Source organism: Gavialis gangeticus, unplaced genomic scaffold (genome assembly GCF_001723915.1).
Source record: "Gavialis gangeticus isolate Ggan-Ray unplaced genomic scaffold, GavGan_comp1, whole genome shotgun sequence".
NCBI classification, from domain to species: Eukaryota; Metazoa; Chordata; order Crocodylia; family Gavialidae; genus Gavialis; species Gavialis gangeticus.
In genome coordinates this window covers 3494687-3522642 of record NW_017729029.1, presented here as the reverse complement: position 1 = coordinate 3522642, position 27956 = coordinate 3494687, and the positions used below count along the sequence as shown (strand labels likewise).

Sequence of the window (27956 nt, the reverse complement as noted above, 5' to 3'; positions counted from 1 at the left end):
AAAAAAAAAAAAAAAAAAAAAAAAAAGCAACCCTTATCTTAATTATAAGCAGAAGGGGAGGGGAGTGCTGGCTCCCACCCGCCCTGCCCCATCTACCCAAGGCAGCCCCCAATCTAGTAAGGCCTCGCCAAGCTGGGGCCCTGCAACCAGAGCCTGCGCCTCATTGTCTCACTTTTCTCTCCATTCCTACGCCAATTAAAGCGCCGTGTTGCCATTCATGGCCCTTATGGTTTTGTTCAGTTGTCTGTCAGCTCTTGTCAAGCGCTGTTCCCCTCCCCTCCCCCATTTAAAAAACAAAACCTCTTACAAACCCCACTTTGAATTGCATCTTACCTCATTCCCAGCGTGGGGCCCATTGATGGAGATATGAGCACTGACATGCCAGAGGGGGAGGAGGAAGGGAGACTGCTCCCCGCCACTCCATTGTGGTGCTCTGCCTGGCAAGCCCCTCCGCACCAGAGGAATGCCAGGTCATGTGCTCAGTGGCAGCGACACAGCAGCCCTTTTTGACAGTGTTAATTAGATAACTCGGTTTGTCTTTATTTCTTTAAAGGGAGGTGCTGGCAATATCATTTCTGGGGGGAAAAGATACCATTTTTTTGCAAAACTCCTAGGTTATTGCCTCTCTCTAATGGCACAGTTGCTCGTTGTGCCTGAAAAATAATTAGTTTCCAGGGGGTCCGTGTGGTTTTTGTGTGGGTAGAGAATGGAAGTTTGGAGCTTGGGTTGGACAATGTTGGTTCATTAGCCCTTAGTCATTGTGATCTGACCAGGAATTAGCATTGCAGGTGCTGAAAAGGAGCTTTCTGTTAATTTGGGCAGCCATTGCCTAGAATCTCAATCAGGTGGGGAAGGGAATCAATGAGCTCTGCTTGCTAGGAGCACGGCTTGAAGTAGGGTCCTGATGCAACACAGCTTTGCGCTCTCAGGCAGCTCTTTGTTCAAGAACTGCTTGAATGTAATGTTTATGAAACTAGTAGTGCTAACGTGGAGATGGGTGCAGCAGAAAGATCGGAGTTGGGATGACTGTGCTACCACCTGGAGGCTCCCACTCAGACTGAGGCTCCCCTGGGCTAGGCTTTGTGCGAATACAGTGTGAGGCAGCCCCTATGTTGGGGCTCATGCCTTGAACGGACAAAGGATGGAAGGAAGAATGGAGGCGACTGGAGCGATTTGACACTGACCTGTGAGGCTTTGGGCAGAGGCAGCAGCAGAGCTAGGGCCTGCCGCCCAGTGCCCTCTGTAGTGGATCTCTTAGAAAATGATCCGGGCTGAAACAATTGGACTCACTTCAGTTGTGACCCACAGTTGGAGCCCAGTCAAACTGCTCTTTACCAGTTACAGGAAATGCAGAAGGTGGCAGCATCTGTTTGCTGAGCAATCTGGCCCCTGTTAAATCTCCTCCAAACTGCTGAATTACCAGCTGCCCCTTGGTATTGGGTAATGTTGGTTACTTCTCTGTCTTGGGGACAGCCTGACTCCTGCAAGGGTGGACCAGGATCCCTGATACCTAGAGCAGACCTGTGTTCAGCTTTCAGCACAAGAGGCTCACTCTTGTAATTCTGCTCTCTCCTCTCTCTGGAGGCAGAGAATAATAGCCAGGCTTCCCCTGAAACACTGCAGAGGTGTAAATGGCATAAGCCCCTAGTGAACCTTTTGGCTCCTGCTTTTCCATAAATAGAGGAGGAAGAGCTGACCTAGCTCACTGCTTGCTTTAGGTTAACAAGCTTGTTGCTTCTACTGTTCAGGACACAAAAGTCTCTAATCCAGGCTGAGGAGGGCCCCCTGTAGCACAAGAAAAGTCTCATAGCTGGCAGGAGATCACGTTTCAAAGCCCAAGAGAAGTGTTCTGAATGGCCTTGGCACTACACAGCATTTGCCCTGGCTAGTCTTTCTGCTGTTTGTATCCCTTTTAAAACAAATTGTGTTCAGATACTGCTTTGACCACTCTAAAGCCACCTGTGTCCCCCATTACCTGGAGCCCGTTGTTGCTTCAGAGGCAGATCAGGAGCTGTAGGATGAGCCTAACTAGGCTTTAAAGGGTAAAGACTGGGTGGGCTTCCCAGTATAGACTGGGCAAGAGAACAAGGGCAGCATCCGCCTAATCTTCTGTTCTGTTTTTTTCTTCAGTCTCTTTCAGACCTAATCCTGGTTCTGGGCAGCTTTTAGGAAGAGGACTGCCATGGCCAAACAAAATTGTGCGGCCTGGGGGTGGCTTGTTCTCCTTCATCCACTTTGCTGCCATCCAAAGTGCTTTCTAGTATGTTCACAGTGTAGTGTGGTCTTTCAAGCAGCCCTTCCAAGAGAAAGGGAAACAACCCACTGTGTGGATTTGCTAGCAAGTGTTTGAGTATGTGGATGCATATTTCTATTCTTCCAAGGCTGTCACCACCTCCTTCCCCCTGCTCCCATGGCAGGAGGCATACTGCACACAGTACTTTGTAGACCTAAATATGGCTGACTTTATGCCTACTTGTAGATGAATGACTGGCATATCCCAGAGTTAGAAAATAAAGATTCCACTGCATGCTTCCTGTGTTCCTATCTGCAGTCTCTGGATGGACAAGACTTGTAATGCAAGTATTGTACAGCAGCAGAAGTTGGGAGGTGAAATGTCTGCATGGTCAGCCCAGTTTCAACTACATATATTTTACTTCTCAGCCCTTTTGGAAATTGTATTAGCAACCTTAGGCTCCATCTGCATTAAAAAGGCAACTGGTTAGTTACAGCCCTGATATCCCCAGATGGTTACCGTATGGTCAAAATGGACAGTATGGATGGGACCAAACTGCACTGTTGGGAGGAGAAGGCCTTGGACCGCTTGGCATATGTAATGTACCTCAAAGCCTCAGTGTCCTGATGGCAGCTTCCATCTTCCTGCACATCCTTATCTGCATAAGCATGAGTTTGAAGCAACCCAAGCTTTACTGTATGTTTACGTGCAATTGAATGAGAGCGTGGGTGTTGGGAAGGGGAACCGAGGCCCAGGGCAGAGGACAGCAGTCTAACATGTGCTAGGCTCTGCTTCTGCTTTCTTCTTGGGTTTCTTTCCCAGCATGGTGTTCTAATTAATAGTTTCCTTTGAGTAGTCATCAGCATATTAAAGGGCTACACCCTGTATCTGTATTACAGGGCCATTTCCTTTGGCAAGATGTATTTGAGACTCCCAGACTCAAAGTACACCAAGCCAAACCTTGAACCCACACCATTACTTCCATTGCCTACAGAGCTCTGGGAGGAAGCTGTTCCATAACGTTGTCAGCACACGCATTGCCACAAATATTACTGTGAGCTATCTGGTGGTAGCCTTTGTTGGAGGTAGGGCATCAGACTAAAGGGACTGATGGTACAAAATAGTTCTAGCAGCTCGTGTGGCACCAGATGAAAAGGCGTTATTATTTTAAAGGTCTGGCTTGGGCACTGGTGTGAGAATACAGCTCAGGCTGTTGATCTTTAGCCTCTGTATTATCCCTCTGCAAACATGAGCTTGGAACATTTGATCCCATCTCTCTTTTTCGCCTCTTTTCTTGCTAATGTTTCTGGTGTGGGAGCTACTGTTAGACCCTGTTGGTCTGAACCTGTTTGAATTCAGGCACACATCTGAGCTTTGGCTGTACAGAAGGGCAAAGCATATAAAGGTAAAGGGAACTGCCACTGTGGCTGATATTCAGTACTGGTCATAATGATCTGTGCTTCCTCTGCCACTTCCTCTGTATGAGGAGTCCATTACAACAGGAAAGATCTTTCGTGAGGTGAAATGGAGCTGTTACCTAGGGAGTGACGTTTTTGAAAAAAGCAGAAGTGAAGGGCCCCGGGAGAGTGGTGTCCTTGAGTGATGTGACTGCTCCTATGAGAGCACCTCATGAGTGATCAGGAGTGGAATCTGGATGTGGCACACTACCAGTATCTGCTGGTGGGTTTTCTGGGGATAGAGAGAGGATCACAGTTCTTCTTGCACTCCATCATATGGATTGCTCTTTTTTTGGTGTTTTTTGAAATGCCTGGAGTGAGCAGTGCGTGTTTGTCTTTTTTTTTTTTTTTTTTTAAGATAAATGTTTCTGGTCTGATTCTTCTTGCTGATTAGCTGCAGCTACAGTAATGGAGAAATCTCCTGTGGTCTTCCCTCTCCTTTGTACAAGTGCCTGGTTCTCAGTTATAACAGCAGCTCTCTCATGTCCTAAAAATTCTATCTAAAGTATTTAAATCACTGCAGTCAGCACATTGGGCTGAAATGCAGCAAAATGAGTCAAAAGCTTATAAACTGAAGTGAGCTGTCCTTTCACTTTCTGTGAGCTTTGTTGCTTATACTCCAAAGTATTAGTCGTGCCTGTGCTACCTGTTAGTAGGCTTGGGCAGGGAAGTGAATATGATGTTTGGCTCAGAAGATGGTTAAACAAGAGCTGAGTCTAATATCCCTGGGCTGAGAGATTCCATAGCTTAGTATCAGAATAGAGCCGTCTCAGTGTGGGCTCTTCATTCATAAAGACCGTGAAAAGCAGGGTCCAGGAGGGTCACAAGCAGGGTGAAGTGGTTTGTGCGTGGCTCTAACGATCCAGAATTCTGAATCCAGAAAAGAATAGGAATAGGAGGATGTGGAGCTCTAGTGTGGTGCGGGTACCAGTAGTGGTATGCAGACAACCTGTCAGTGATGAACTTTAACAGATTTATTATAATTATTTTATATGGCAAAAATTTGCTGGTGATACTTAGGGTTGTGTCATTTTAAATTGGTGGTGTGCAATAGGTCAGAGTTTGGGAAATGCTACTCTAGTGTGATTGCCACAGGTGTGCCAGTCAGGGCGGGCCACCTTACTGTCCGTAAGCTGTATTTCTCCATCTTTGCTTTGATGGCTAGTGCTACCCAAATGATGTTGCATTGAGCTACCTCAAGATAGTCAAGGTCTTAGTTTGACAGGAACAGGCATCGTAGAGGTGGGAAAATCTGTTCTTTTCTTTTAGATGAGGGATTCATGGGACTTGTGGCTCCCATTTAAGTCGAGATCAGGACTGCACTGAACAAAACCCAATTTGTTTTGCAGTTTGTACATACAGAGGAATAGTGAAATTGGGAGTTGTGCCCAGTTGGGCAAGTGCTTAGTGACAGGGAGGTCCGCTATCTGCCCAGAGACTGAGCCCGAGCAGTGTTTTGAAAAAGGTACCTGGATTCCTTCCCCTCCCCACCTTGTCCGCTTGGAGGTGGATTTCAAGTTTTGTATTCGGGTAGGAACACCCTGGCTGAGGAGGTGGTTGAACACGCTTACTAGGCCAGCAGAACAGTGAAAGGCCACTCGCACTGTTTCTGGTGTACTAAAAAGCCATCTGTACAAGTTAGTGCTGCCCTTGTGGGAATTGTATGGCAAACTTCCTTGCTCTGTCTCTAGATCTTGGCTCACCTTAGCACTTCCCCAAGTTTAAGGCTATAAAACCTTTTTCCAGGAAGCCCTGCTTTGCAGCTGGTGTTTGCTTGGCACTTTGCTTACATTGTAACTTAATTTCTGTACCTGTGATTCTCAACTATACTATCAAAACTGAGGGCTGTGTATATTGGGGGGAAGGGTTGCTCCAATAATCCTGCTTTTCTTTGGAGTTAGAAACCTACTTTCCCCAGTTGTGGGCTTCCTTCCTTTAGTTTGCTCTGAGATTCAGAACTTCACCTGTTTAAATCATTAGTCTCCAATGAAAGTTCTGGTTTGCTGCTCCCTTCCCTTGGCCTTGGCCTTTCTCATTGCTGGTGAACTTGACTAACTAGTCATTTCTATTCCTCTTCCAAGGAATGCATAGATAAGTACAGCTGCTGTTTTTGGCTGAGCTTGCGAAGGCTTTAAACTCAGCTTGATGGCATTTCCGCGTCTGTCAATCTGTATGCAGTGTGGTAACTCCTGAATGCAGCATCCAGTTGATTTCACAATTTCTGGGAACCTTGTAGACATCAGTGGCTAGAACCCTATTAACTTTGGGGAATGTCTCAGTGCCAAAAGAGGGAGGGCGTTGTGGGACACCAGTGTCATCTCTATAGCAGAGCCACAGTTATAGGCACCTTTTTAGTTTTCAGCAGTGCTCAGTGTTGTAGGCATCCATTAATACCTGCCTGCCTAGAATTCTGGGAGGATAAGCCAGGTAGAGTTTAACATGTTGAGACTCCAACACCTGGAGGACTTATCTTCACGCAGATAATGGGAAAGGGAACCGCAGAGGCACAGAGAGATATAGGGAGGGTTGCAGGGAGTACTGGAACAGTGGAAGGGGCGAGTGATTTACTAGGAGTTTGTAGGATGCTGTGGAAGAATGCAAAGAACCCCAAGCATGTTCAACGGTCCTGGGTAGAGAAACTACAAATATGTGGGATTACCTTTGGGCAGCTCCTGCCCCAGTCGTGGCATCTAGCTACATATGAATTTCTGGCCTATGACTGGCATACTGGAAATACCTTAGAATAGTAATTTTCAGCCATGGTGATACAGCACCCTGGGGTGGCTTGAGATCCTTTCATGGGTGCCACACAGTGTTAGCGCTGTTAAGTGTACAACAGGATTCACAAGATAAACCAAAAATTTCAAATAAGAATCCACAGTATTAAAAACATTCCGACCTGCTGTGATCCTTTCAGTTCTTTGTAACAGAAAAATTGCTTTATTATTCTGCAGTCAAAAAATTGCACAGAAACCAAGAGATGACATTTTCCAAGGGGTGCCTTGAGTCTGAAAAGGTTGAGAACCACTGTCTGAAATAAATTAGATGCATTTTTTTTTAAGCTTCTGGGAAGAGGCCAATTCAGTCATCAACATCATAAGGTTTTTGGGTTCATCTACACATGGAGCTATTCTGGAACATTTCCAAACAGTTTTATGTATGCACCCTCTTTTGCTAGTGTGCATGTCCCCACACAGCTATTCAGCACCAGCTGTGGTGCCTTAAATTCAGACCACCTTTGCGTCTGAATTAATATTCAAATGTAGAGAAATGCTGAAGGTGTTTGCACCTAACAGTATCTATGAAATTCCGAAGAAAAGCAAAGTCTTTTGGGCAGTTAGCAAATGAGATTAAATGTGACTTCAGTTTTGCCAGCCCAGCATGTTTTTACCATTAATACTTTTCAGGGGCAAAACAAATCTTATCCATAAATAGGCTAGCCAAAAAGGTGAAGTAGTCTAACGCTAAGTAGCCGGCCTTTTCATGCAGCACCAGAGCTGGGGATGCTGGAAGCTGAATTCCCTGTGGGCAGAGATCAGGGGCCACTTTTGTGCTTTGCACCTTGGGGGTACACAGACCTCCTGCTGTGTTCTAGGAGCCCTCCAGCTTATTGACTTAGTCCTTTGTCAGCGTGACAAGCAGCCAATTCTGTTTTTCAGAAGTTCGGTAACTCCTGCTTATTCTTCAGAGGGTGGAGTCTGCTGCATATGGCATCACAGCTGGCTACTGTGGAAATAATTATTATGGTGCCAGAGACAGGATGTAATCAGAGAAGGGAGCAAGCTACTTGTGAATTCCCAAGAAACCCAGAACCCATTTTCATGACAGCTTGCTTGCTATTGCCAGGGGGGGAAAAAAGGGAGTGCTAGATTAGATCCCTTGGACTAGTCTCCAAAGAGCACCTCCTGCAGAGGAGGGAGGTGATGGTGAATTGAACTGGAGCTTGCTGGTGGAAGTTGGGTCTCCACTTTCTGTGAAGGCTAAGATGGGGAGTTCTTATCTAGCTCGACTGAGCAGGCCTTGCTTCCTGTTTTGGACTGTTGGCATCACTGCCTCTTTCTGTCTTCTTTAAAGGGGCAGGGGATGGTGTTGCTGGCATTTAACTGTTTGCATTGGACCAAATTGTTTTGGATGGAAAAGCCAGAAGTACAGCATGGGGTCAGGGGGAATTGTTGGAGCAGTGAAGTCAAAAAATGGCAGCTGCTTGTGGCAAGGATGGGCAGCAGCCTGGGGCTTTGGGGTTAACCACAACTCTGGGCTTTCTCTGTGGAGGTGCCTTCTGAATCCTAAACTGGCTTGCATGAGCACAGGGGAAAGGAGGGGGCTGGACTGGGGGGGGGAACGGAGGTTACCATGACGACCTGTTTATGCCTCACTGATGTGTCGTGTAAATCCATTTAGAAACGAGAAGGGCTTTTTGTCTTTGGGAGGCTTGAATGGGCCTCATTAAACCTGAAATGTGAAAAAATGGCCTTAAAGTGTGTCTGGGAGGGGGACGGGTCGAGTGGAAGGAGTGAAGAGGGCAGCCAACAAAAGCCCTCAAGTTGCTGCTTATCTCTTGGACTTTATTAATAGGGGCCTTTAACCCTTGGCAATTGAGGTGGGTTGTTTCCACTGGGGGCCCTGTGGGGTGGGCCGCCTTAGAACAACTCGCCATGGTGCAGCACCTGGCAGGATTTTACATAATTTAATTAAAGGGAGTTCTCCCTCAGTGAGGAAAGGCATGGTCATTTAGGCTTTATTAGATTATTCCTCTGCTCCAGGCACTGGCTGCCCCTCTGTTTAGATTTTTCCCCCCAATTGAAGGAGGTGTCAGCGCTACAAAGGAGCAGACTGATGTCTTGGGATTGTTGGTGCTGTCTGGTACGGACAGGCCAGGAGTCTGGACTCCCATTCTCCAGCTCCTGGAGCCACTCGGAGGAGCCACTCTGGTTGGGATTACCTCCTTGTTTTATGGCTTTTTTCCTTAAATTAGACCGAAAATCTATCAAAAACAAAAATATCCAGTTACCTGTGGGTGCACACTTCTCACAAGACAACTGCTCTCTCTCCAATCTCTGTTCTAATCTTCAATGGGAATTTACAAAATGCCTTTCATGGATGAGCCTACGAACTTCCTAAATCTTCTGGGTACAAAAAATCATGGATTAAATATAGGCATTGGATTTATGGCACATTATAAACTGCCTGCCATCTGATAACACCAGATAACCTGTCTGCATTTTACCAGCTACATTCTTTCACCAGGTCAACATCCCTCCCCTTCCTGCCTCCCCACCTCTCTGGCACCTATGGTCTCCCATCCCTCTGATCCTCACTGCCATGCATTTGCACTTTCACAGACCTGCATTTTGCATTTTGGCTTTTATTCCACCAATAAAAGAGTGCACACACCAGCAGACTCCCTATGCCTGAAGGGAGGGTCTTTGTGCCCAAAAGCTTGCAAAGAACAATGCTTCCAACTATTTAGTTGGTCTAATAAAATATATCACATTTATCCAAAGAACCTTGTCTGCCTTGGACTAGGCTCTTGTCTACCTGCGAACTTAAGGAGCTGCTGAAGAAGGAATTAAAAATGATTGTTTTGCTGGTCACCAGACGGAGTTTAGGTTAGAGATTCAGACATGTTTACAGACTGTACAAAGAACATGGGTGACAAAATAAGATCCTTGGAGGGGTTGTGCAATTGCTTTTCCTGGAAACTTTCTAGGCAGAGGAACTGAGCCCTCAGGGTTGTTTTGGTGGAATGGAAGTGATCCTTTTTCGAGGAGGAGGAAACAGCTGGATTCTCACCCAAATAACTTTTCACATCTTTGCCTAAGTCAGTGGCTTGCCTGCCCATGTTATTCTCCCCAGGCTTATGTGCCAGGCCTGTACTTTCACAGTGTGGCTATCCCTTTCAGGCCTGCCTGGAGAACAGAGAGGAGTAATGTTGGTTTTTTTTAGCATGATAGAACTAAAGCCAGTAATTTTAGGCAAAGAAGTGAGCCAGAGAGGGATCTGTGAACAGAACCAGTCCTGTTTAATGAATTGGGGCGGTGGCATCGTCTGTCAGCCCATGCCTTTGCTGTGGGCTTACTGCCTCTCTATAGCAGCTATTCAAGGACTGTTATCTCCCATCTTTGTGCTGCGTTTTGCCCACTGTATGGTGCCTCTTTTAAAATCTTCTATCCTTCATTTCAGCACTTCTCTCTCCTCACCTGTCGCTGCAGAAAGCCTGCCCTATCAACAGGGCTTGAGCCTGGCTCACTTCCCTGGGTTTCGTGTCTGCCTAATCGCCTGTGTTGGGAAGTTCCTGGCACATGAAGTTTACATTCTGCATGTATTGACATCTGCAGCCCAGATTAGCTGTTTATCAAGATGAACATAAAACCCATGAGGCATAACTTCCGGAATAGACTCCAGGGTGGGATTCTAGGAGGGGGAGGAAGGGAAGCGTTCCTTTTGAGCCACTGTTTGTATGCAAATAGGGCACCATTGTGGCTGTAGACTTGGAGCCAAGCGTGTAAAGAGATGACAAGTTTAGAGTGCCTCTGTGTACAGTATGGCGTGAAATATGGTGTGTGGAGACTCTCCTCCTTTGGACATGAAAAGAATAGACAAGCTAAAGGCCTCTGAGTAGGCATCCTCCCCTCCTGCTCCCCACAGGTCACACGCTTTCCCTTGAGGGATAAATTCCCAAGGCCATATGGTTATGCTAATGGAGTTAATCAATATTCATGAGCTTGCTGCATGCACATGGTCACCTGCTGGGTGGCTGTAGTTCAGGGTTTGATTGCAGGGAATATACTAACTTTTGAGAGGAGGAGAGGCTGGAATTCCCAACTTCGGTATAGCAAAGAATAGTCAGGGAAATGAGAGCTAGCAATTAAAACAATGTTACTCTTTCAAGATGAACCAAAATTTTGGAATTAGCCTATAGGCCTGTTAAGTATCCAGTTACTTAACAGTCTGCAGCAATGTATTTGCTTAAACAAAAAGAAGCAGGAAGTGAAGCTGAAGAAATCATATGGCTTAATGGCCATCTAAAGGTATTTAAGGCAAAAGATGTTCTTCAAAATGGGGAATCCAGCCTAAACAGTGCCAAGAGAGAGGCATAGGCATGCAGAAGGTAAGCAAAATATAGCAGTCCATATGACATTTTGAAAAGCCTAGAGTCAGAGAGAAACAAAATTCTTGAGACTTTGAAATGGGGAAGTTTGAGACCTACTTGCCATATCTAGGAATAGGGAGAGTAGTTGAAAGAATGATATTGCTGAGAAGCTACACAGCTTTCTTACATCAGCCTTTATGACAAAGAAAGATGTGAAGTCTGCCTATTCCCAATCTTCTCATTGAAGGTAATAAGGACAGGACACTGTCAAATAGAAGAATCAAAAGTAGTATGGGAACAAGCCTATGGATTAGACCGCAATAAGTCAAAAGGACCAGATGGTATTCATCCAAGAACTCTGAAGGCACTTAAAGTAAAGTGGCTGAGCTGCTAACAAGATGTAATCAATCATTAAAATCAGCTGCTATATCAGAGGCTTGGAGGGTAGCCAATATCATGTTTATCATTTAAAGGCATTAGGAATGATCCTGGGAATTACAGACCAATAAGGCTTACTTTAGAACCAGGTAAACTACTTGAGGAAATTAGTGCCAGTATCCCTAGATGAAGGTGATTTAACAGGAATAAGCCAATTGGAGCTTCTGGTAGGCAAAATTATTCTCCTTTTAGTTTATTAGAATTCTTTCAGAGTTAGAAAACTAGAGGATGAAGCTGAACCAGAAGATCTAATACATTTGGACTTTAATGAAGCTTTTGCTAAAGTCTCTCCCAAGAATTTACAGGAGGAACTAAGTAGCTATTAGTGAGAAGTTAAGTTTTCTCATGCATTAGGAAATGGTAAGAGAAAAACAAGGTTGAAGCAGTCCATTTCCAAAAAATCCTTAGGCTGCCCTGAGGATCTAGGTGAACTCTGATGTGGCAACATTAAGAGAGAACTCCAAATAACTTAAGGAGGTTGAGACTAATGAAGCTGTAAACTTGGCACAGGTGGAATATATAAACAAGTGCAAGGTAATGCATGTGAGAGGAGTATTTTGAACTATCGTGCACACAGACTCTAAATGATCTGTAATTTGGACCTAGGATCTAAATTAACTGGAGCTATTCTGGGTGGGAGAACATGCCTGAAGCACCATTTTGAATAGCTCTAGAATACCTGCTGAGTGAATGGGTGAGGCCAAAGGAGCAAAGAAGGTATTAGACTGTTTTATGAGAGGGATGTCCTTAAATGCAGTGTTCAGTTTGGATCACATGTATATAGGAGAAATAAAGGTCTGTAGAAGGACAGCGGGAATAATTAGGCATGGACAGATTAGAGACAAAAGATTTAGAGCTGTTTTGAAAAGGGAAAGTAATAATAGAAATGGGACATGAAGATAAGAGTAGGACTAAAAGTACAGAGAGGGCAAATCAGATGCTCCTATTTACCTTTTCTTGTAATGATGAACAGCTCAATTTAACAAGTGAAAAGATGACATGCATGAAAAGAAATCTTTTCCCTGTGGAACTTGCATTCATAGAAAAGCTTCATGTTCAAAAAAGCATTAGGCTGGAGTAACACTTGCAGGTAGAGCAATCTGGTTCATAAACCTTCATATTTCAGGATACAACCCAACTGGTTGGGATAGGAAGAATTTTTTTCCGTAGGCATGTTAATCTATAGTAATATGCTCTGGTGTTTTTGCACCTTCTTCTCTAACAGGTACAGGGCATCGTCTGATGGGCTGCCTGGCTAAGGTGGATCATTAATCTGATTAAGCATGGCAATTCCTATGTTCCCTATTTGACTAGGTTTTTGAGATGTGAAGGGAGATGAGTTGCTGTTAACTCCATTGAGACTTTCAAATTAAGTCTGCCTTCTAGGACTAAATGGGAAAACCTCCTGGTGAGTAGAGCTGTGATAGCTGTTTCATCTTTCCTTCAGAGGGCAGGTGGACAAGCCTTTCTGTATCACTCTGATGTAGATTTGGGTTGATCTGTGCCTCCATAAAGAAGGAAATTGAGTCTAACAAAGCAAACTGCAGGATGCAACATGAGTGGCAAAGACCTTTCAGTACTCTTGCTCCTCTCTGGTTTGCTTTACATTTGGAGATGGAGATGACTTTTGCCAACTCTGGCATTGACTTTGTTGTCCCCTAACTTAACATTCTGCTAATGGCTGATACTAGCCCCGTGATAGTTTTACTGGGCCAGAATAAATGGATTTGCCAACTTTAAGGCTGCTGTATTATATGGTAGCACTTATTCCAAAAGCACTGTGCATTTACTGAAGGGAGGGCGATCCCACTGTGGAGATTCTGAAGAATTTCTTCCTCTCTATGGAGGAAGGGAAAAACTCTTATCAGTTCCCTGTAGTTAGTGGCTGTGAGTATTGGGCACCAGGGAGAGACTAGTCTAGGGGTGCTAGACTTATTAGGGAGCAGCAACAGTAGCAAAACCATACTTACGGTTAGTCAGAACTGTGTTTAATTGGGGAAGAGAGTAGGAATAGCCGATAAATGTTCAAGTAAACTCCCCCTGCAAAATAAAATGGAGGTGGGTTTTTGATTTGCTGTGCATTTGATGTAGGGTAGTAGTAATGTATTGTGGAAACATCACATTTTCAGCATCCATTTGCAAGCACATATGCTGAGAGTTTACACTCAATTTCCACTTTAGATTGCTATCTGAACAGTTTAGGCCACTATCCTTTATTCTTTTCTTTATTCATACCTAACTTGGGCTGACAATTTGATGGTGCCACATTAATGGTACACCATTGATTGCTAGGCAGTGACCTGTGTCTACACATTACAACAGTTCTATCAAACTCCTGTGGCCTAATTAACTGTAATGTTGATGTTGGTTTCACTCTTGCCAGTCTAAAAGTGCCATGTTAACTAATGATGACATTCTTTCCTTGGTAGAGTCCTATCTCTTTGACAAATGACAGCAGACTCTCCGAGGCGCAACGACCAGGCCCAGTCTAACATCGACGTTCTCGGTAGTCTGACTTGCTGTAGTCTGTGTTCTTTGCTACATTGTCGTTGTTCGTTTTGAGACCCTGAATTTGCTCTTTTTCATTTTCAATTTTCAGTTCCTTTGAAAACTTAGGGAAATTAGCATAGAAAAACTTCAAAGTTAGCTAACATACTCTGTTCTACTTCAATAACGTTTTCTTCAAACACTGAAAAGGTAGAAAACACAGTTAAGGTCAACAACTACACTTATGTGTCTTTACCCACGGCAATATAAAACTTAGACTCCTATTGTTATGCTTGTTTCATGCTAAGCTTTATAAACTACCATGAAGCCTTTATGGCTTCATACACACAAGGAGGACTAAAAGATGCTTGCTTCTTAAGATGAGCTTTTGTTTTGAGTTTCTTCGAAGAAAACAGTGGATAGCATAGGTAGTCTACGTTGGAGGGAATCTGCTGTAGGGTAGCTTATACAAGGAGGAAACTTGTAAAATGCTGTTCTGCTTTCCTCAAAGGAGCCCCAGCATATGAATGTGTGTGGTAAGTGGGCTCTGTATTTCAGATGTGGAAGAAATCAGATTCTGCCCCAGAGAGCTCACAATCTGTGGAGCAAGGCCATGTCTTGGCTCTGAAAATAGGTTATATGAAAATGTTTGTTTTGTTTTAAAGTTTCACATTTAGCTGGTCATGCTTGCCCCGAAGCCAGAGGCCGATGTGAGAGTGTAACCCATTTCTAAGTGGTATATCCTGTCTGCATTATGCTAGTGTTTTAAAACTGTTGTTTAAGACATGCTGGCTAATGCCTGAAAAAAAATTGCCAATGTTCTTAGCCTGCAAAGCAAAAAGGGTCTTCGTTGAGGGGGGGAAATGGTGTATTGCCTCAGTTCTGGGCTTTCTAGTTTGTTTAACCCCAGGCCTAACTGCCATAGTTTTGTTTCTTAACCCCTTGTCTCTTTGTTTGTTTAACTCTTGTTAAGCCAAGACAGAGACAGGAGTCAGCATAGTGCTGCTTGCAGCAGTTGCTTCTCAGGTCGTTCTGAATCTGTTTGTCAGTCTTTATATTTTTAGTGCTGGAGGCTCCAGCTTACTGTGTGCCCGGACTCTAGCCAAAACTCGTGCTAGAGCAGTTGCCAGGTCAGTCTGGTACCTGAGATGTGGCAAATCAAGGCAAGAGACCTGCATTCACAACTCGTTGTGATGGGGCGGAGTGCCTCTCTCCCCTCCCTGCAATCCCGTTCATGCCTGAGCTTAAAGCTGCAGCAGCCCCACGGCTAAGGGGGCTCTTTCCTCTGGGGAGACCACCAATCTGTTTCCATCAAGACTGGATAACTCTTAATTGCATCTAGCAACACAGTTTCCCTGTCCTGTGTCTGAGCAAACAGGGCTGTGCTGGGTCAGCTCCTGGGAGGCTTCCAGGACCTCTGACCTCGTGCTGTGCTATCTGAGATTTAGTTTGACATAGCCGAGTAGCTGATCCCACAAATGAATTGGCTGAAGTCCCACCTGTTCAGTCACACCTGCTATGGGGCTGGTTCCCCTCGGAGCGAATGTTGAGCCTGGACCTCTCCACTGCTGACAGGGTGCCAGCCACCCCGCCGTGGTTTGTTCTGGCCTCTTGTGGAAGAGCGTACTTCTCCGATTGCCTCCCAGCAAGTTTCCAGCAGCCCTGTGAACCTGGATTCCCTGTTCCTTGTCCTGGAGCACTAAACACAGGTTGTTTTCTGGGCTTAGATTGACATATGTCCTAAACCATTCCCCTAGTGTGTGTGTTTTTTTTTTTTTTTTTTTTTTTTTTTTTTTTTGTGTGGAGGCAATGGCTAGCCTGAAGTCCCTCTTTCGTTTTCTGCTTTGAAACATGCCATGGTGCCTGCATGCAGTTCACATCCATGCTGAGGCACAGCCTTCTTGGACCAAGTGGCACATGGCAATTTAAACGTACCCACATCTTCCAGCTTGTTTTGGGGCCGTATCCCTTCCGCCAGCTCCCTTCCCCTCCAGTTAAATTACCTTAGTGATGCTGGGACGCTCAGCACGTCTGGCATGGGGTACCCCTGGAGCCAGAGGATTAACAGACCAGATGTGGTATCCAGGCCATGAGATCAGGTTCCACATAAGCTTTTTTGGATCCCTAAACCTATATTGAGTGAGCCAGGATTAAGCCTGAGCTGGCTGAGTGCACTTGTCAAGGGTGGTGGGGTGTCAGGCACAAAGTACCGAGTGGCCTTTTCGGGCCCATCTATCATGCTGGCTGGCCTCCGCAGCCCTGCCTGCTTGCAGGGGAAGCCTCTGGGCTTGGCTGTGGTGGTCCCTAGAAGAGAGCCCTCTCCTTCTTGGAGGAGAAGGGGGGAGGGCTGCTCTTTAATTTAGTTTCTCTGCGCAGGCATCTCTGACTCCCTGAGGCCTGCTGCCAACAGAGCTCTCCTTGTTTACCCAACTCTGAGGAATCGGTTTACAAGGCTCACAAATACCCTTTTCACCTTTCCCATCAGAAAACACCTCCCGAAACAATGAGGAAATTGGATGCTGCCACCTGATAGCTCCCAAGGAACCTGCAGAGTAAGGAATTCACTAAGCAAACAGGCTTCTGTATGTGGCCTGCGAGAAGAGCCACAGAAAAACCAGCCTTTGTGCTCTGGCCATTGAAGACTGGCTGGTTGGCCTGCTGAGACATTATTCAGTGGCCGAGCCTGGAGAGGCTTTATGGATTTTGGGATGGGAGGTGGGCAGTTACAAACACTAACTGAAAATCACCTCTCAGGCTTAAAGTAATCGACCTGCTAGTAATACAAGTAAACACCACGAGTGAGCCCATCGCTCTCTTTCTATTGAAGCTCCTGCACTTGCTGTGCCAGTAGCATTCTCTTTTAACTTAAATAACCTCTTACGTCTTTCTCACTGCCACCAGGAAAGGATGCGGAGCCGCAGCTAATGAGGAGCTCCAGTATTCGACTGTGCCCTCCAACTCCCTTCGAATCGGGGCCGGGGGTCAGACATGGAGAAAGCTGGGAAAGGAGGGGAGTGTCCAGGAGAAAGGGATGGAATAGTGTTGTGGTGCTGAGGGAGACCAGGAAGGCTTTATGTTTTTTGAATGCGCTTTGTGGGAGAAAATGCAGCTCAGCGAAGACCAGGATGCAGCGGTTTGACTGAACCAACTGGCCCATTGCCCAGACCCCCAGTCATAGCAATACGGGGATTTTGGGAGGAGGTGCGGAGGTTGCTTAACCATTCTTTGTGGTTGTGAGTCTCAAAACTCATGAAGTACTTGAAATCATCAGATGAAAGTGGGTATCACTCTGCAGGGCGTATATTTCATTATTCACATCCATTTTAAGGGTCTGCCTCTGAATTTTGTTTTTTTTAAGTGACTGGCAGAGACTTGTCAATGTGTGTAGCATTCTGTACTGTTGCCACCCATTATAAACGTTTGTTTTCTCCAAAGTCTGTTGGTGCCTGAAAGCCAAGTGGCATATTTGTGCGTCTTGCAGTCACAGCACAGGCCCTGGATTGATTTGAGTCTGGTTTATGAAGCCAAATAGAGTAGAGGCAATTGGGGCATCTGTTACTGAAATGGTTTTGTGTTTAGCGTGACTCCTAGAAGTTAACTGTGGACTGGGACAGGGGGGCGATGCAGTGGGGAGGCCAGTCTGGGCTAGAGTCATTCTTTCCTGTGTATTCTTGCTTCATTCACCTCTTCATCCCAAGCTATGTGGTGCCTCAGCCTGCTTCAGAGGCACCAGCATAGTTTGGGAAGCTGTGGGGAAAGTCTGAAGGGTCAGTATGTCGTGAATGGAATGGGAGTATTGTTGCCATGCTTTGCTGTGTGCAGGCATGCCAGGAAAAAGGGAGGGGGACTGCAGCTGAATACACACTTCACCCCTCTCTGGACTCTGCTTTAATTTGCTTGATTGGTTGGAATAGCAATCTAGCTGTGGTGCAGAGAGAGAGAGAGGCTGATCAGAGTGGTTCTGCATCAGAAAGGCACCTCTGCTTGCTGAGGGGCAGTCTGAGCCTGTGCCTCTCCCTGGCAGTGATCTTTGGCTAACAGTCTCAACCTGCATCTCCCCAGTCTGATTCCTTTGTTACAGGCCTGACTGTGAATCTACGAAAACAGAGGCTTGCACTTTGTCTCCGTCTTCCCATTTCTATACATGTCCAAAATTCTGTGGACATGGATGCCATATATTAAAAACTGTAAAGACCTTACTTCCAATAGCTAGTCTCCTAGGAAGGCCCCTCTTTTAAAGAACACCTATATTTTATAGTAAAACTTTGTCAGACCAACTCTGCCAGGCAGCTGATGTATGTTTATTTTGCTGAGTTTGGTCCCTTGGGTGGCTAGGGAAAATGATGCATGGATGTGTCCGCTGTCTCAGAATAAGAAGAATTGAACTGCCTGCTGTGCTGGCCTGTTCAGAGGTTTCCATGGGCTGTTTAAGGAATGCAGCTGCTCAGCAGGTGCGGTGGAGGATTAGCAGTGAAACGGTTAAGGGTGCAAGCACTGGGTTGGGGCTAGTGGGTTTTAGGTTGTGTCTCTCCTTGGTCCGCTTCCAGTTCGGTTTGCTGGCTCCTGAGCCTCCCTGAGCTGCAGCTGCATCTGGCAGTACCTGGCTTTTCCCCTTCCCTAGGTTAAAGGACCCAAAGGTAGTGATTGGATGCAAAGGGCAGGCTGCCAACTGATTTCAAACTTCAGTGTTAACATTTGATGGAGGAGAGTGTGTGGATTCAAAATGCCAGCCAGTTAGAAACTGAAGCTTTTTTGAGAAACTGGATTTACATAAGAAAAATTCCCAAATTTGTGCTGTTCCCTGCCTGCCTGGCCTGAAACACGCAACTTCCCTTGGGGGCTGATGGCACCACTGTGCACCAGCAAGGAGAGGCGGCTAGAGGGCAGCCTCGGGCTTTCTGTGCTCCTCATCCTCTCCCCCCCCAGACCCCTTGCAGTCCCAGTGGCATAATGGAGTGCAGCCATGTGGGGAGGAGACTGCTGTAGGTCAGAGTCCATATCTCTGACTCTCCATGAAGCTGCAAGGTGGGTCAGTCACGCTCCCAGGGCTTCTCTGTACTTGCCAGTGTGGTCTGAAGCAGGTCCTGGATGGGATAAGTAGGTTATCACTTCAAGCAGCTGAACTGCACTCTCATTGCCATCCTCCTTTACAGTGCTTTGCCTATCTGCCATATCTTAATTTAACTTGTCTAGTACATTGTGTCTCTCAACCTGCATCCCAAAGTGCTTTATTATGCAGGTGCCAGTCATAGTGCCACAGTTAAGGCTGAATTGAAGGTTTTTGCTTTAAAGAAAGGAGTTTGACCTCTTTGTTATGCATAAAGAATGTGGCAGGTCCTTCCCAAAATTACTGCATATATGTATAGGATGCAATGACAAATTTTAAAAAATGTCCTTGAAAAAACTTGTCACCTTGTGTAAGGGCCTTTTTTGGCCCTGAACGATCCTTTATGGATAACAGAGACTCTTCAGACTTCTTGAACTTGAAGCTCACTGACATATGGGATCTATGTGATAATCATTCTTGCTTTTTTTTTTTTGTAACTGAGGTTTTCTTCTTTAGCAAAGGCAGCTGAATTTTACAGGGCATTCCAGAAGAGCAGAGCTCTTGCACAATAGTTACCACTCCTTATTCTCACTGGATGGAGGCCAAAAGCCGCTTCTGACAAAGATGGCCATTACAATTCATGTTGACCTTCAACATGCTCCATGACCGCATAGGGGTCACCATCTTCCTTGAAATCAGCTTGGTTTCACTCCTTCTGGGGAACAGTGGAAATGGGTGGCCATTTTGAAAAAGGCATCTTAGTAAATGGTAGCCTGTAAATAGTTTCTGTATTTAAGAGGATAGTGGAAGGTGGTGGCCATTTAAAGTGTGCAGTGCTTCAGAAGTTTCTCTGTAGATTTTCTCAGCCTCTTAACAGATAGCTGAGTTACAGAGAAAGTCAATAATCACCATTATTCCTAAGCATTTAACTTAAAAAGGTACATGTTGCACCAGAATGGTCTTCAAGGAACACAGGGAGAAAATGAGAAAAAAGGTGTGGGGATTGTGAAGGACAAAAAGGACAAAACAACTGAAGCACATGCACACCCAATGTGGGAGGCAAGAAGTAAATTGAAACTGGTGCATATATTTCGTCTGTTTAGTGTTCTGGTGATGCACAAACAGATATAAACTTTATTTTCCTGGCAGGTATGTTTTGGCTGATTTGTACTGGTTGAGTGAGAGAAAAGGAATAAAACCAGCCGGAGCAAACTGGTGAATCTGGTCCTGAACTCTTGAGAGCTTATTGTTTTCAGGCTTGACAAAATGAGAAGCATCACATGGTTTAATTGTTGATAATTTCATACATGAACATATAAAAAACAAATTGAGGAATGTTCCTAGTTCCCAGAAAAAAAGCCTGAATTAAGATGAATTTAAGTTGAACATATGCCTAATTAACTTACGGTATAATACATTGCAGGGGCATTCTGATTATCCCCCAAACAAATGTAGTAAACCCAAGATATTCAGAGTTGAGGTTTAATGAAAAAGAATTATATACATATTCAGGTTGTTTGCATATTCTCACACAGTCCCTCATCTGGCCTATTTTAGATATCTTTTAATTTTATTCTTAATGTCTTTAATGTCTAAAAATCACTGTAATCTTGTGCGACCACAAACACCATTATGCCACAATCACAGCTCTGTGGTTGCTGGATGGTGTCATTTGGTGGATAGGTAGGATGTTCAGGGCTTTACATCACTGCAAGGACCCTTTGGCCCAAGTAGCCATGCTGGGGTTCCTTCTTACTGAGATGGAAAATGAGTAGCCCAAGGAGTTGGGCTCTGCCCAGGAAATCTCCCTACATCTGCCTGTGCTTTGTCTCTGGCTTCCTGCTTGGACATTTTTGGGCAGGAGGGAGACAGCGGAGGCTGAAGGAGGGAATTCAGTCACTTGAAGTTCTTGCCAGAAATGTCTCGAGTCAGTCCAAGGTTGGAGAGAGGGATGTTAGATCTTGCTGCCTCTGGGGGTGGAACCTGAGAGTGAGTGTGCAAGTGTTTGCTTGCGTGGGCCTAGCGTGCATGTCTGTGGCCTGTCACAGGGTGGAGTTGGGGAGTTAGGGAAAGGAGGGGGGCTTCTTTAGGCAAGATGCAATCCTACACATAGGATTGCCTCAGAGCTCAGGTGATGGGTGGGGAAGACTTGATCACTTGCAATGCTTTGGAAACATGATCCTGACTAGCAGCCAAGTGGCCTACGTGTAAGCACTAAGGGGCCAATCTTTTAACATGCCAGGCACCATAACCATCTGGGGCAGGGGTCTACCGTTTGTTTGATGCTCTGTGGTCTGCTGGAAACTAGCAGAATAGATTCATTTTGACACCATCCATTATTCCCATCACTCCCTCTTTACAGCCACAAAACTCAGTCACATGGGGTTAAGTTTTCTGTTCTTCTGTGAGCATACCATGCATCTTTGTTCAAAGGATCTTGGCATTCATGAAACTTAATTACTTCCCACAAGCATGCATGGTAAAGTTACAGCTCCTGAACTGATATGTGCTGTTGGTATTGGAATCAAAGATGGGTGAGAGCCTTCCCCTCCACGCCCCTCCATTCCTGCATCTGAGCCTTTCGTGGGAGGGATGATTTATTATGAACCTGACAGGTGCCCATGTTGTGCCAGGGAACACATTTTTAGGAGCACTCTGTCTGGGTGGAGTCACAGCTGCCACTGAGCTCTAGGCTGCTGGAAAGGACTTGAGCAGACAGCATACCTGAACCCCCTTTCTGTAGTGGACAGCAGCCTGTGTCAGTAATTTAACTGCTGGCCTGAGCCTTGCCTCATTAATTGAACTAGTGGAAGAATGAGGGGAAAGGCAAGGACAGTGAAAGCCAGGGCTGCCCCCATCTCTGAAGCAGTAGGCTAGAAAACAGGCTAGGTGAAGGTCAGGGCTGATCTGAACACCTCTTTCCGTATTATAGCTCAGGCAGAGCTTTGGGAGTCCCTGCCAAACGTGCCTGAGTGTGTGGGCTTGGGCTCCGCCTTTCCTGCCTGACTTTAAGCTCAACCTGTAAATTAATTGTCTCTGAAGTTCACACAATGGGAGACTGGAATCTTGAGCTGCTCAGGCTCTGACTCCAACCCTTTGGCTTCTTGCTAGGACTTGTATTAGAGCCACAAAGCAGGTTGATCTTGTATGCTGGATCTTGTTTCTTCAATGCCTGTAGTCCTGGCCTGATCCCATTGATTTTTGGGGTGGAGGAGGGGAGAACAGCATCTACTAGGTGTGTCCCTATAGGGACATCTTCCATTAGCAGGAAAGTGGGCTGGGGAAGGCCTGGATGACATCTGGGGAAGGAGTGAGGAGGAGGAGATGACACAGATGGAGGTGCATCCCATCTGGGTCCTTTCACTAGTACTCATACCCTCCTATTCTTGGAATGCCCAGATTACATCAAGGGAGATGCAGCTGAGATAATTTTGCATTAACATCTGTTCTTAAGTTATCTTCCATCAAGAACAGATCATACTCCTAGCACTAACTACGTGTTCTGCCCCTCCCCTCCTTGCTGCCCCAGTCCTTTAATTCACCTAATCTAAATTGCAGCAGGAGTAATTGCCCTGTAATAGCAGAGCTATGGCATTGATTATGATCATATTACTGTCTTTCTCTGATGTCCTGCCTTCCAGCCCCAAAGAGCTCTTACTAGTCCCTGATGTTCTCCATCCAGTCCTCCCATGTCCCTTGAGTATACTGCCCAACTAAGGGCTCTGTAGCAAATCTTATGTTAGCAGAAGAAACCTTTATAGATAGCTCTTATTCTCTCTTCCATTCAGGAATGGAAAAAAATCCTCTGGGTAGTTGGGGTTAGAAAAGATCTTTTCACCACTCTTCAATACTTCTGACCTCTCCCCCCACCCTCACAATCTGCCATTTCCAAATGAAGTTTAATGTCATCAGGGCAGGTGTTCAGACCTGGAAGACTGAACAAGACCATATGTCCTTCATCCAGCAGGATCCTTGTTTTCCATTCCCTTATGTGGGGCAAAGAGCACAATTTTCAGTGCTCTTGTCCGTGAAGAGAGCAAGTGGTTCCAGCAGCAGCCAGATCTAGTTTTCTCTTGGGCTAACTGCAGTGTTGGCCCTGTTTTGGCATTTCTGGGTTTGAGGGGGTGGTAAGGGAGTGCAGTTAGGTGGGGCTTCATTCTCCTCACTCCAAACTTCCTGAAGCACCATCACCTGAGTCACTGTTTAAAAATGAACCTGGCATAAACCTGTCCTGTCCTGGCATGTGTGGTGATCACAAAGGTATGATGTAGGGGAGTCTTCTTAATGTGGCCATTTTTGTCATAGGTGGCAAGACTTTTGTCTGAGAATGTAAATTTTGTAGAGTGAAAATAGTGGGACTTCTACTTGGAGTGAATTTTAGGTTTTCTTCCAGGAGAGAAGGGGATAGAGAAGGTAGAATTCATCTCGGGATGAAACTTGAACATTGTACTAGGCAAGCAGAAATTGTCACTGCCTTGTTGTACCTTTCCCTCTCCTGTCAAGTATAGAAACAGTAGCTCTGGCCAGCAGCCAAATGGGGCATGTGACTAACCGTTTCCTTTTTTCTCTTCTCTCCCTCTAGGTTCATGACTGGGAAAGGGCTGGTCATCTACCCAGAGATCGGGGACAAACTGGACATTATCTGTCCCAAGGCGGAGCCATCCAGGCCTTACGAATACTACAAACTCTACTTGGTGAAGCGAGAGCAGGCAGAGTCCTGCAGCACTGTCATGGATCCCAACGTGCTGGTAACCTGCAACCGGCCTGATCATGAGATCCGCTTCACGATCAAGTTCCAGGAGTTCAGCCCTAACTACATGGGCCTCGAGTTCAAGAGGCAGCAGGACTACTTCATCACATGTGAGTCCTCCTCTTCCTCGCTTTCCCAGCTTACTACTGTCTGTCTTCCCTCTGTGTTCCTCCAAAGCCTTTCATCGGACTGAAAGGTGCACACCCTTTTTGTTCCCCAACCCATACCTTATAGTATGTTTCTGGGCCCAGGCTAGGGCATGTCTTCACTTTTACCACAAGAGGGCACATTTCACTGTCGTGCTAGACACTAAGGGGATGACATGCTAAGAGTTCCTAGGCATATATTTTGACTGGGGCTGTGCTAGTGGATGGCACATGTGGGAGCTCTCCTCCATCCCATCCATTAGGGATGGTGAGGGAGCAGTGATGGGGAGTGAAGTGCAAGCTGCCTTGTGAGCTGACTAATGGTCCTTATCCATTCCATGGGCTGTGCCACTACGCACCCCTTTCTACTGCACTCCAGACCACAGTCTTATTTAGTTAGATGGGCAAGGAGCATTTTACCACATTCACACTGGACCTGGCAGGGGAAAGGAAACCATGCTTAGCACTGCCTGGGTTGCTGGCTTTGGAATGTATGTTCAGTGATGTCCATGGATCAGGTAAGAAGTTAGTACGTCAGACCATTTCTGTAAGTGCTTACTCGGGATGTAGGGAGAGCTTAGTGGAACAGCAAAGAGCCTGACCCAGTGGGAGCGAATAGCAGCTTAGTTTGTCTTCTAGGTAAGAGTTAGCATTGAGCATTAGCTTAGCTTAGAATGTGCCCTCATTGAAACTGAGTACAAAGCTACCTGGAGAAATCCTCCTAGCCAAAGGGTTTTAAGAATTTAAACAAAAAGCTTAAAGCATGATTTGCACTAGGATAATAGAATCTGAGGAGGGAGGAGCATGGATGTTCCCTGGAGCCTGGTGGTCTCTACAGATGTAAGCACAATGACCACCTCATCTTTGTGTGATTCCATAAATAGGAGACACCCTTATTCCTCGTGATTGTGCCCAGAAGAGGTAGAGGAATCCTTTGCACACGTTGGCTTTGGTCCTGCTGGGGCTCACTGTTGCATCTGGATTCTGTTGCTTGGCTGCGCTTTCTTTTTTTCTTTCCTCTTGTGGCTTTTCTTGAATCTTGCTGTTTCCACTTGGCTTGGCACGCTGCACTAACCCAATAGCGAGGCAGTGGGAAAAGGGCACAGTGGCTCTGCCACAGCTCATCTGTCACCTTACGCATCGTTGGCTCCTTGCTTGCTTGCTGTCACGTGCTGCTAACTTGCCAATCACTGGCATGGCGCAAAGGTCAGACTATGGTGCTGGAGTTGAGCTCCAAGATGTATTTGGGCACCTCACATTCAACAAACAAATCTATTTGCGTGCCTGGATCTCATCTTGGCAGTCAGTGGGGGTGGGCTCCAGTAGATGGTGTTAACTGTAACTGTATTCTGCAAATGCAGCAATTACCTGCTACAAGGAGGGTGGTAGAAGATAATACAAGCCCTTTGTGGGGCTGTGTTGTCCATCCTAGCAAGCCAGAGCTTTTGCTGATGGGAGTGTCTGCATTTTGCTTTGGATTCAGTTGAGTAAACCTGATATGCAGAAGCCTGTAGTCTAAATTTATCTCGAGTGAATTTTCAGATGAACCCACCTGCTGGAGATAATTGATCTAGTTTTTGCAGTGGGTCTGTTTTAATTTGGGCGCTTTAAGACTGGAAGAATGCTGGCAGCGCTGGTGGCACTAGCCAGCTCAAACTGCAACAAGTTGTCTGCTTTTAGTGTGAAGTCTTTGCAGTGGTGTTTCAGGTGAGATGGCCTGGAACAATCACTTGCCAGCCAGTTCATTCTCATTTGTTTTTTGAACAAATTTGAAGTTGAGGGGAGAAGAAATCTGGTGTGGCAAGTCAGCCACCAGTTTGCCTAACCTGGCTCCCTCCATGTCTCTTATGCACTGGGACTGTTTGGGGATTTGTGCCTGCTGCCTTGTCCATGTGTTGACCAGCTTGTGTTCCCCTAACCCATTGCTGCCTGGCTGTTGGGGCTGGTTAACGAGGCTATGTTGCTCCTGTGACATTCTGCTTTTTTCTTTATTAAATGTGCCAGAGGCCTGTCGTGGTCTTGATGAAAAATGGCTTTAAAACTAAGATGCTCTTGGCACAGGGATGGGATCACAGAGAAGAGCCCTTCCCGAGTTACCTTCAGTATGTTCTCTGCTATGGGACTCCAGGACTGATGTCACTTGCCTCACCTGCATGTTCTAGGGTGAGACTTGGTTATCTCACTCCCTTTTAACAACTCAGGCTCACACTTGTATACACTTCCATTCACCAAATTGTTCATTCTCAGCCACTACTTACTCTTATTGGAGTTGGAGCCTGGCAGGGACATGTGCACATTTATAGCCTCCACCACAGCTACACCATCCTTTCAAAGGCCAGGCACAGATTTCTGGCAGGCTGTGGCCTCCAGTGCGGTAGTGATTGGCCTCGCCAAAGTCAGATTCTCCTGCAGCTCCTTGGCTAAAGTTAGGCTTGAATGAGCTGAACATTTCCCTGCAGAGACTAAAAGAAAAGGGAGGGCGGGGAGTGGGGATGGTGAGGGGCTGACTGCAAAGGAACTAGTCAGCCTTTCATATTTTGGACAAACATCTTGAAACACTCGGTCACTGGCTCTTCCATGTTAAGGGTCACTGCAGGTCAAGTTCAAGCAGAAGTATACTCTTCAATCTAATGAGAATTGAAAGCAGGGGTCCTAGCCAGGGCCTCTGTGTTACACCCCATGGGACATCAGGGATTCTTGTACCAGTGCCACCTCAGCCAGCTCCAAGTGAGAAACCCACCGACCCCTGTAACAGTAAATAAACCCTGAAAGACAAATTCATTCACCAAAACAAACCCTTGAGCTTAATGTCCGGCACAGCACACATTGGGGATGGAGAAGCGCTTTGATTTCCACAGCACTCCAGATGTTTTTCTGGTTTGCTCTCAGCACCCCAGATTGGGTGGGGAAAGGTAGGGTATGGGTGGGTAACAATTCCTTTGTTTGGGAGGGAAATAAAATGCAGTGTTCTGAGGTTCTGGATTCCACAAACTCAAATAAATCCTCAGCGTTTCACATCATAAAAGCCCGCTGCTTCAAATTAACCTTTCGCCTCATGCTTTAAATGGCATTTTCACAAACTGATAAAAGCGTGCTGCAAAATATAAACACTGCTCCTGAAGGCGCCATGGCTTTGAATTTGTGCCAGGCATCAGGGAGGCAGGAGTCCCCTGGGCTCTGCCAACACACCTGAATCATTCCTACTGTTTCAGGCTGACCCCCCCTCCCCCCCCCTTTCTTTTTTTGTTGTTGCAGTATTGCCTATTGTGTTTGTATCCAGCGCGCTGAATAGGGCTGGATTGCTGGTTTTATAATCTTGAGTGCACATCCTGTGAGGGATTAGGCTGAGGCCGCTAACCTCATTACATTTATTTTTATATAACTGGTGTTTTTAGCTCTGCTCTCTAAAGACCAATCATTTGTTTGTATTTCATAAGCACAGCTGCAGCCCAAGCATTTATCTGCCCTTCTGGAGGTAAGGGCTGGGCCTGCCTTCTTATGCCTCCACTCTTGCCCCGTATGTTCAGCTTGGATCAGAACACGGTTGTTTTTCAGAAGTCCTGATTTTTACTAGAGTCTGGGATGGGCAGGGATTACCTGAGCACAGCTGGTCTGTACAGCTTCCTGGCCTCTGTCCCTGGAGAGTGGAGGGACCAGGGGCACTACCAGTGAAAGCAAGTGCCTTGCCAGTGCTTTAGGCTCCTGCTTAAGAGCCTTTCTTTAACAGACTTCCTTTGTTCCTAGAGAGCGTTGCCTTACCTTGGTGGCACAAGCCAGGGGGTGTGTGTTGGAGGGGTGGGGGCAGGGGTCAGGAATCTGGGAGACCCCTTCACCTGCCATTGCTGTGCCCCCGGCACAGACCATTTCTGACTTTAATTTCTCCTGACTTCGCTACACTTTGAAGCAGCCTCCATGGCTCCAGAATTGCATGTCTGCTGTGAGCTGAACTTTGGCCCCTGGGTGGGCTGGAGATGATCCTGTGATCCGGCCTTACCCTCTGCCGAGAAGCCCCAGGAACTCGTTCTGCCAAGGAACAAAATAGCCAAAAAACAAAGTCAAAAGTCTCCTGTGCAGACCACCCACGTGTTGTCTCTCGCACTCTTTTTTTTTTTTTTTTTCCCCAAGCCTGCCTTGACACACAAAAGGTTTTTTCTTCCTTTTCATTTACTGGCGGCTTTAAGCCTTAGGGAAGCTGTGTTCAAACGGAAAAGAGCACGGACAGCAGCATGACGTGTGCCGCCTGGGCACTGGCTTCCCAAGGCCAGCTGGAAAATCCTCGCCATTGGAGCAAGGTAGCTTCCTGGG

General features: G+C 46.1%; 1 protein-coding gene across 1 annotated transcript in view; it reads left to right on the top strand.

Moving 5' to 3' along the window:
- EFNB1 (ephrin B1) overlaps window positions 1-27956 on the top strand; it is a gene marked incomplete at its 5' end in the record, with an annotated part of 122299 nt that overhangs the window by 42641 nt on the left and 51702 nt on the right. The window contains one exon of the mRNA XM_019520997.1: window positions 23338-23615. Within this exon, the coding sequence (XP_019376542.1) occupies window positions 23338-23615 (278 nt within the window). The remainder of the gene's footprint in view (window positions 1-23337; window positions 23616-27956) is intronic.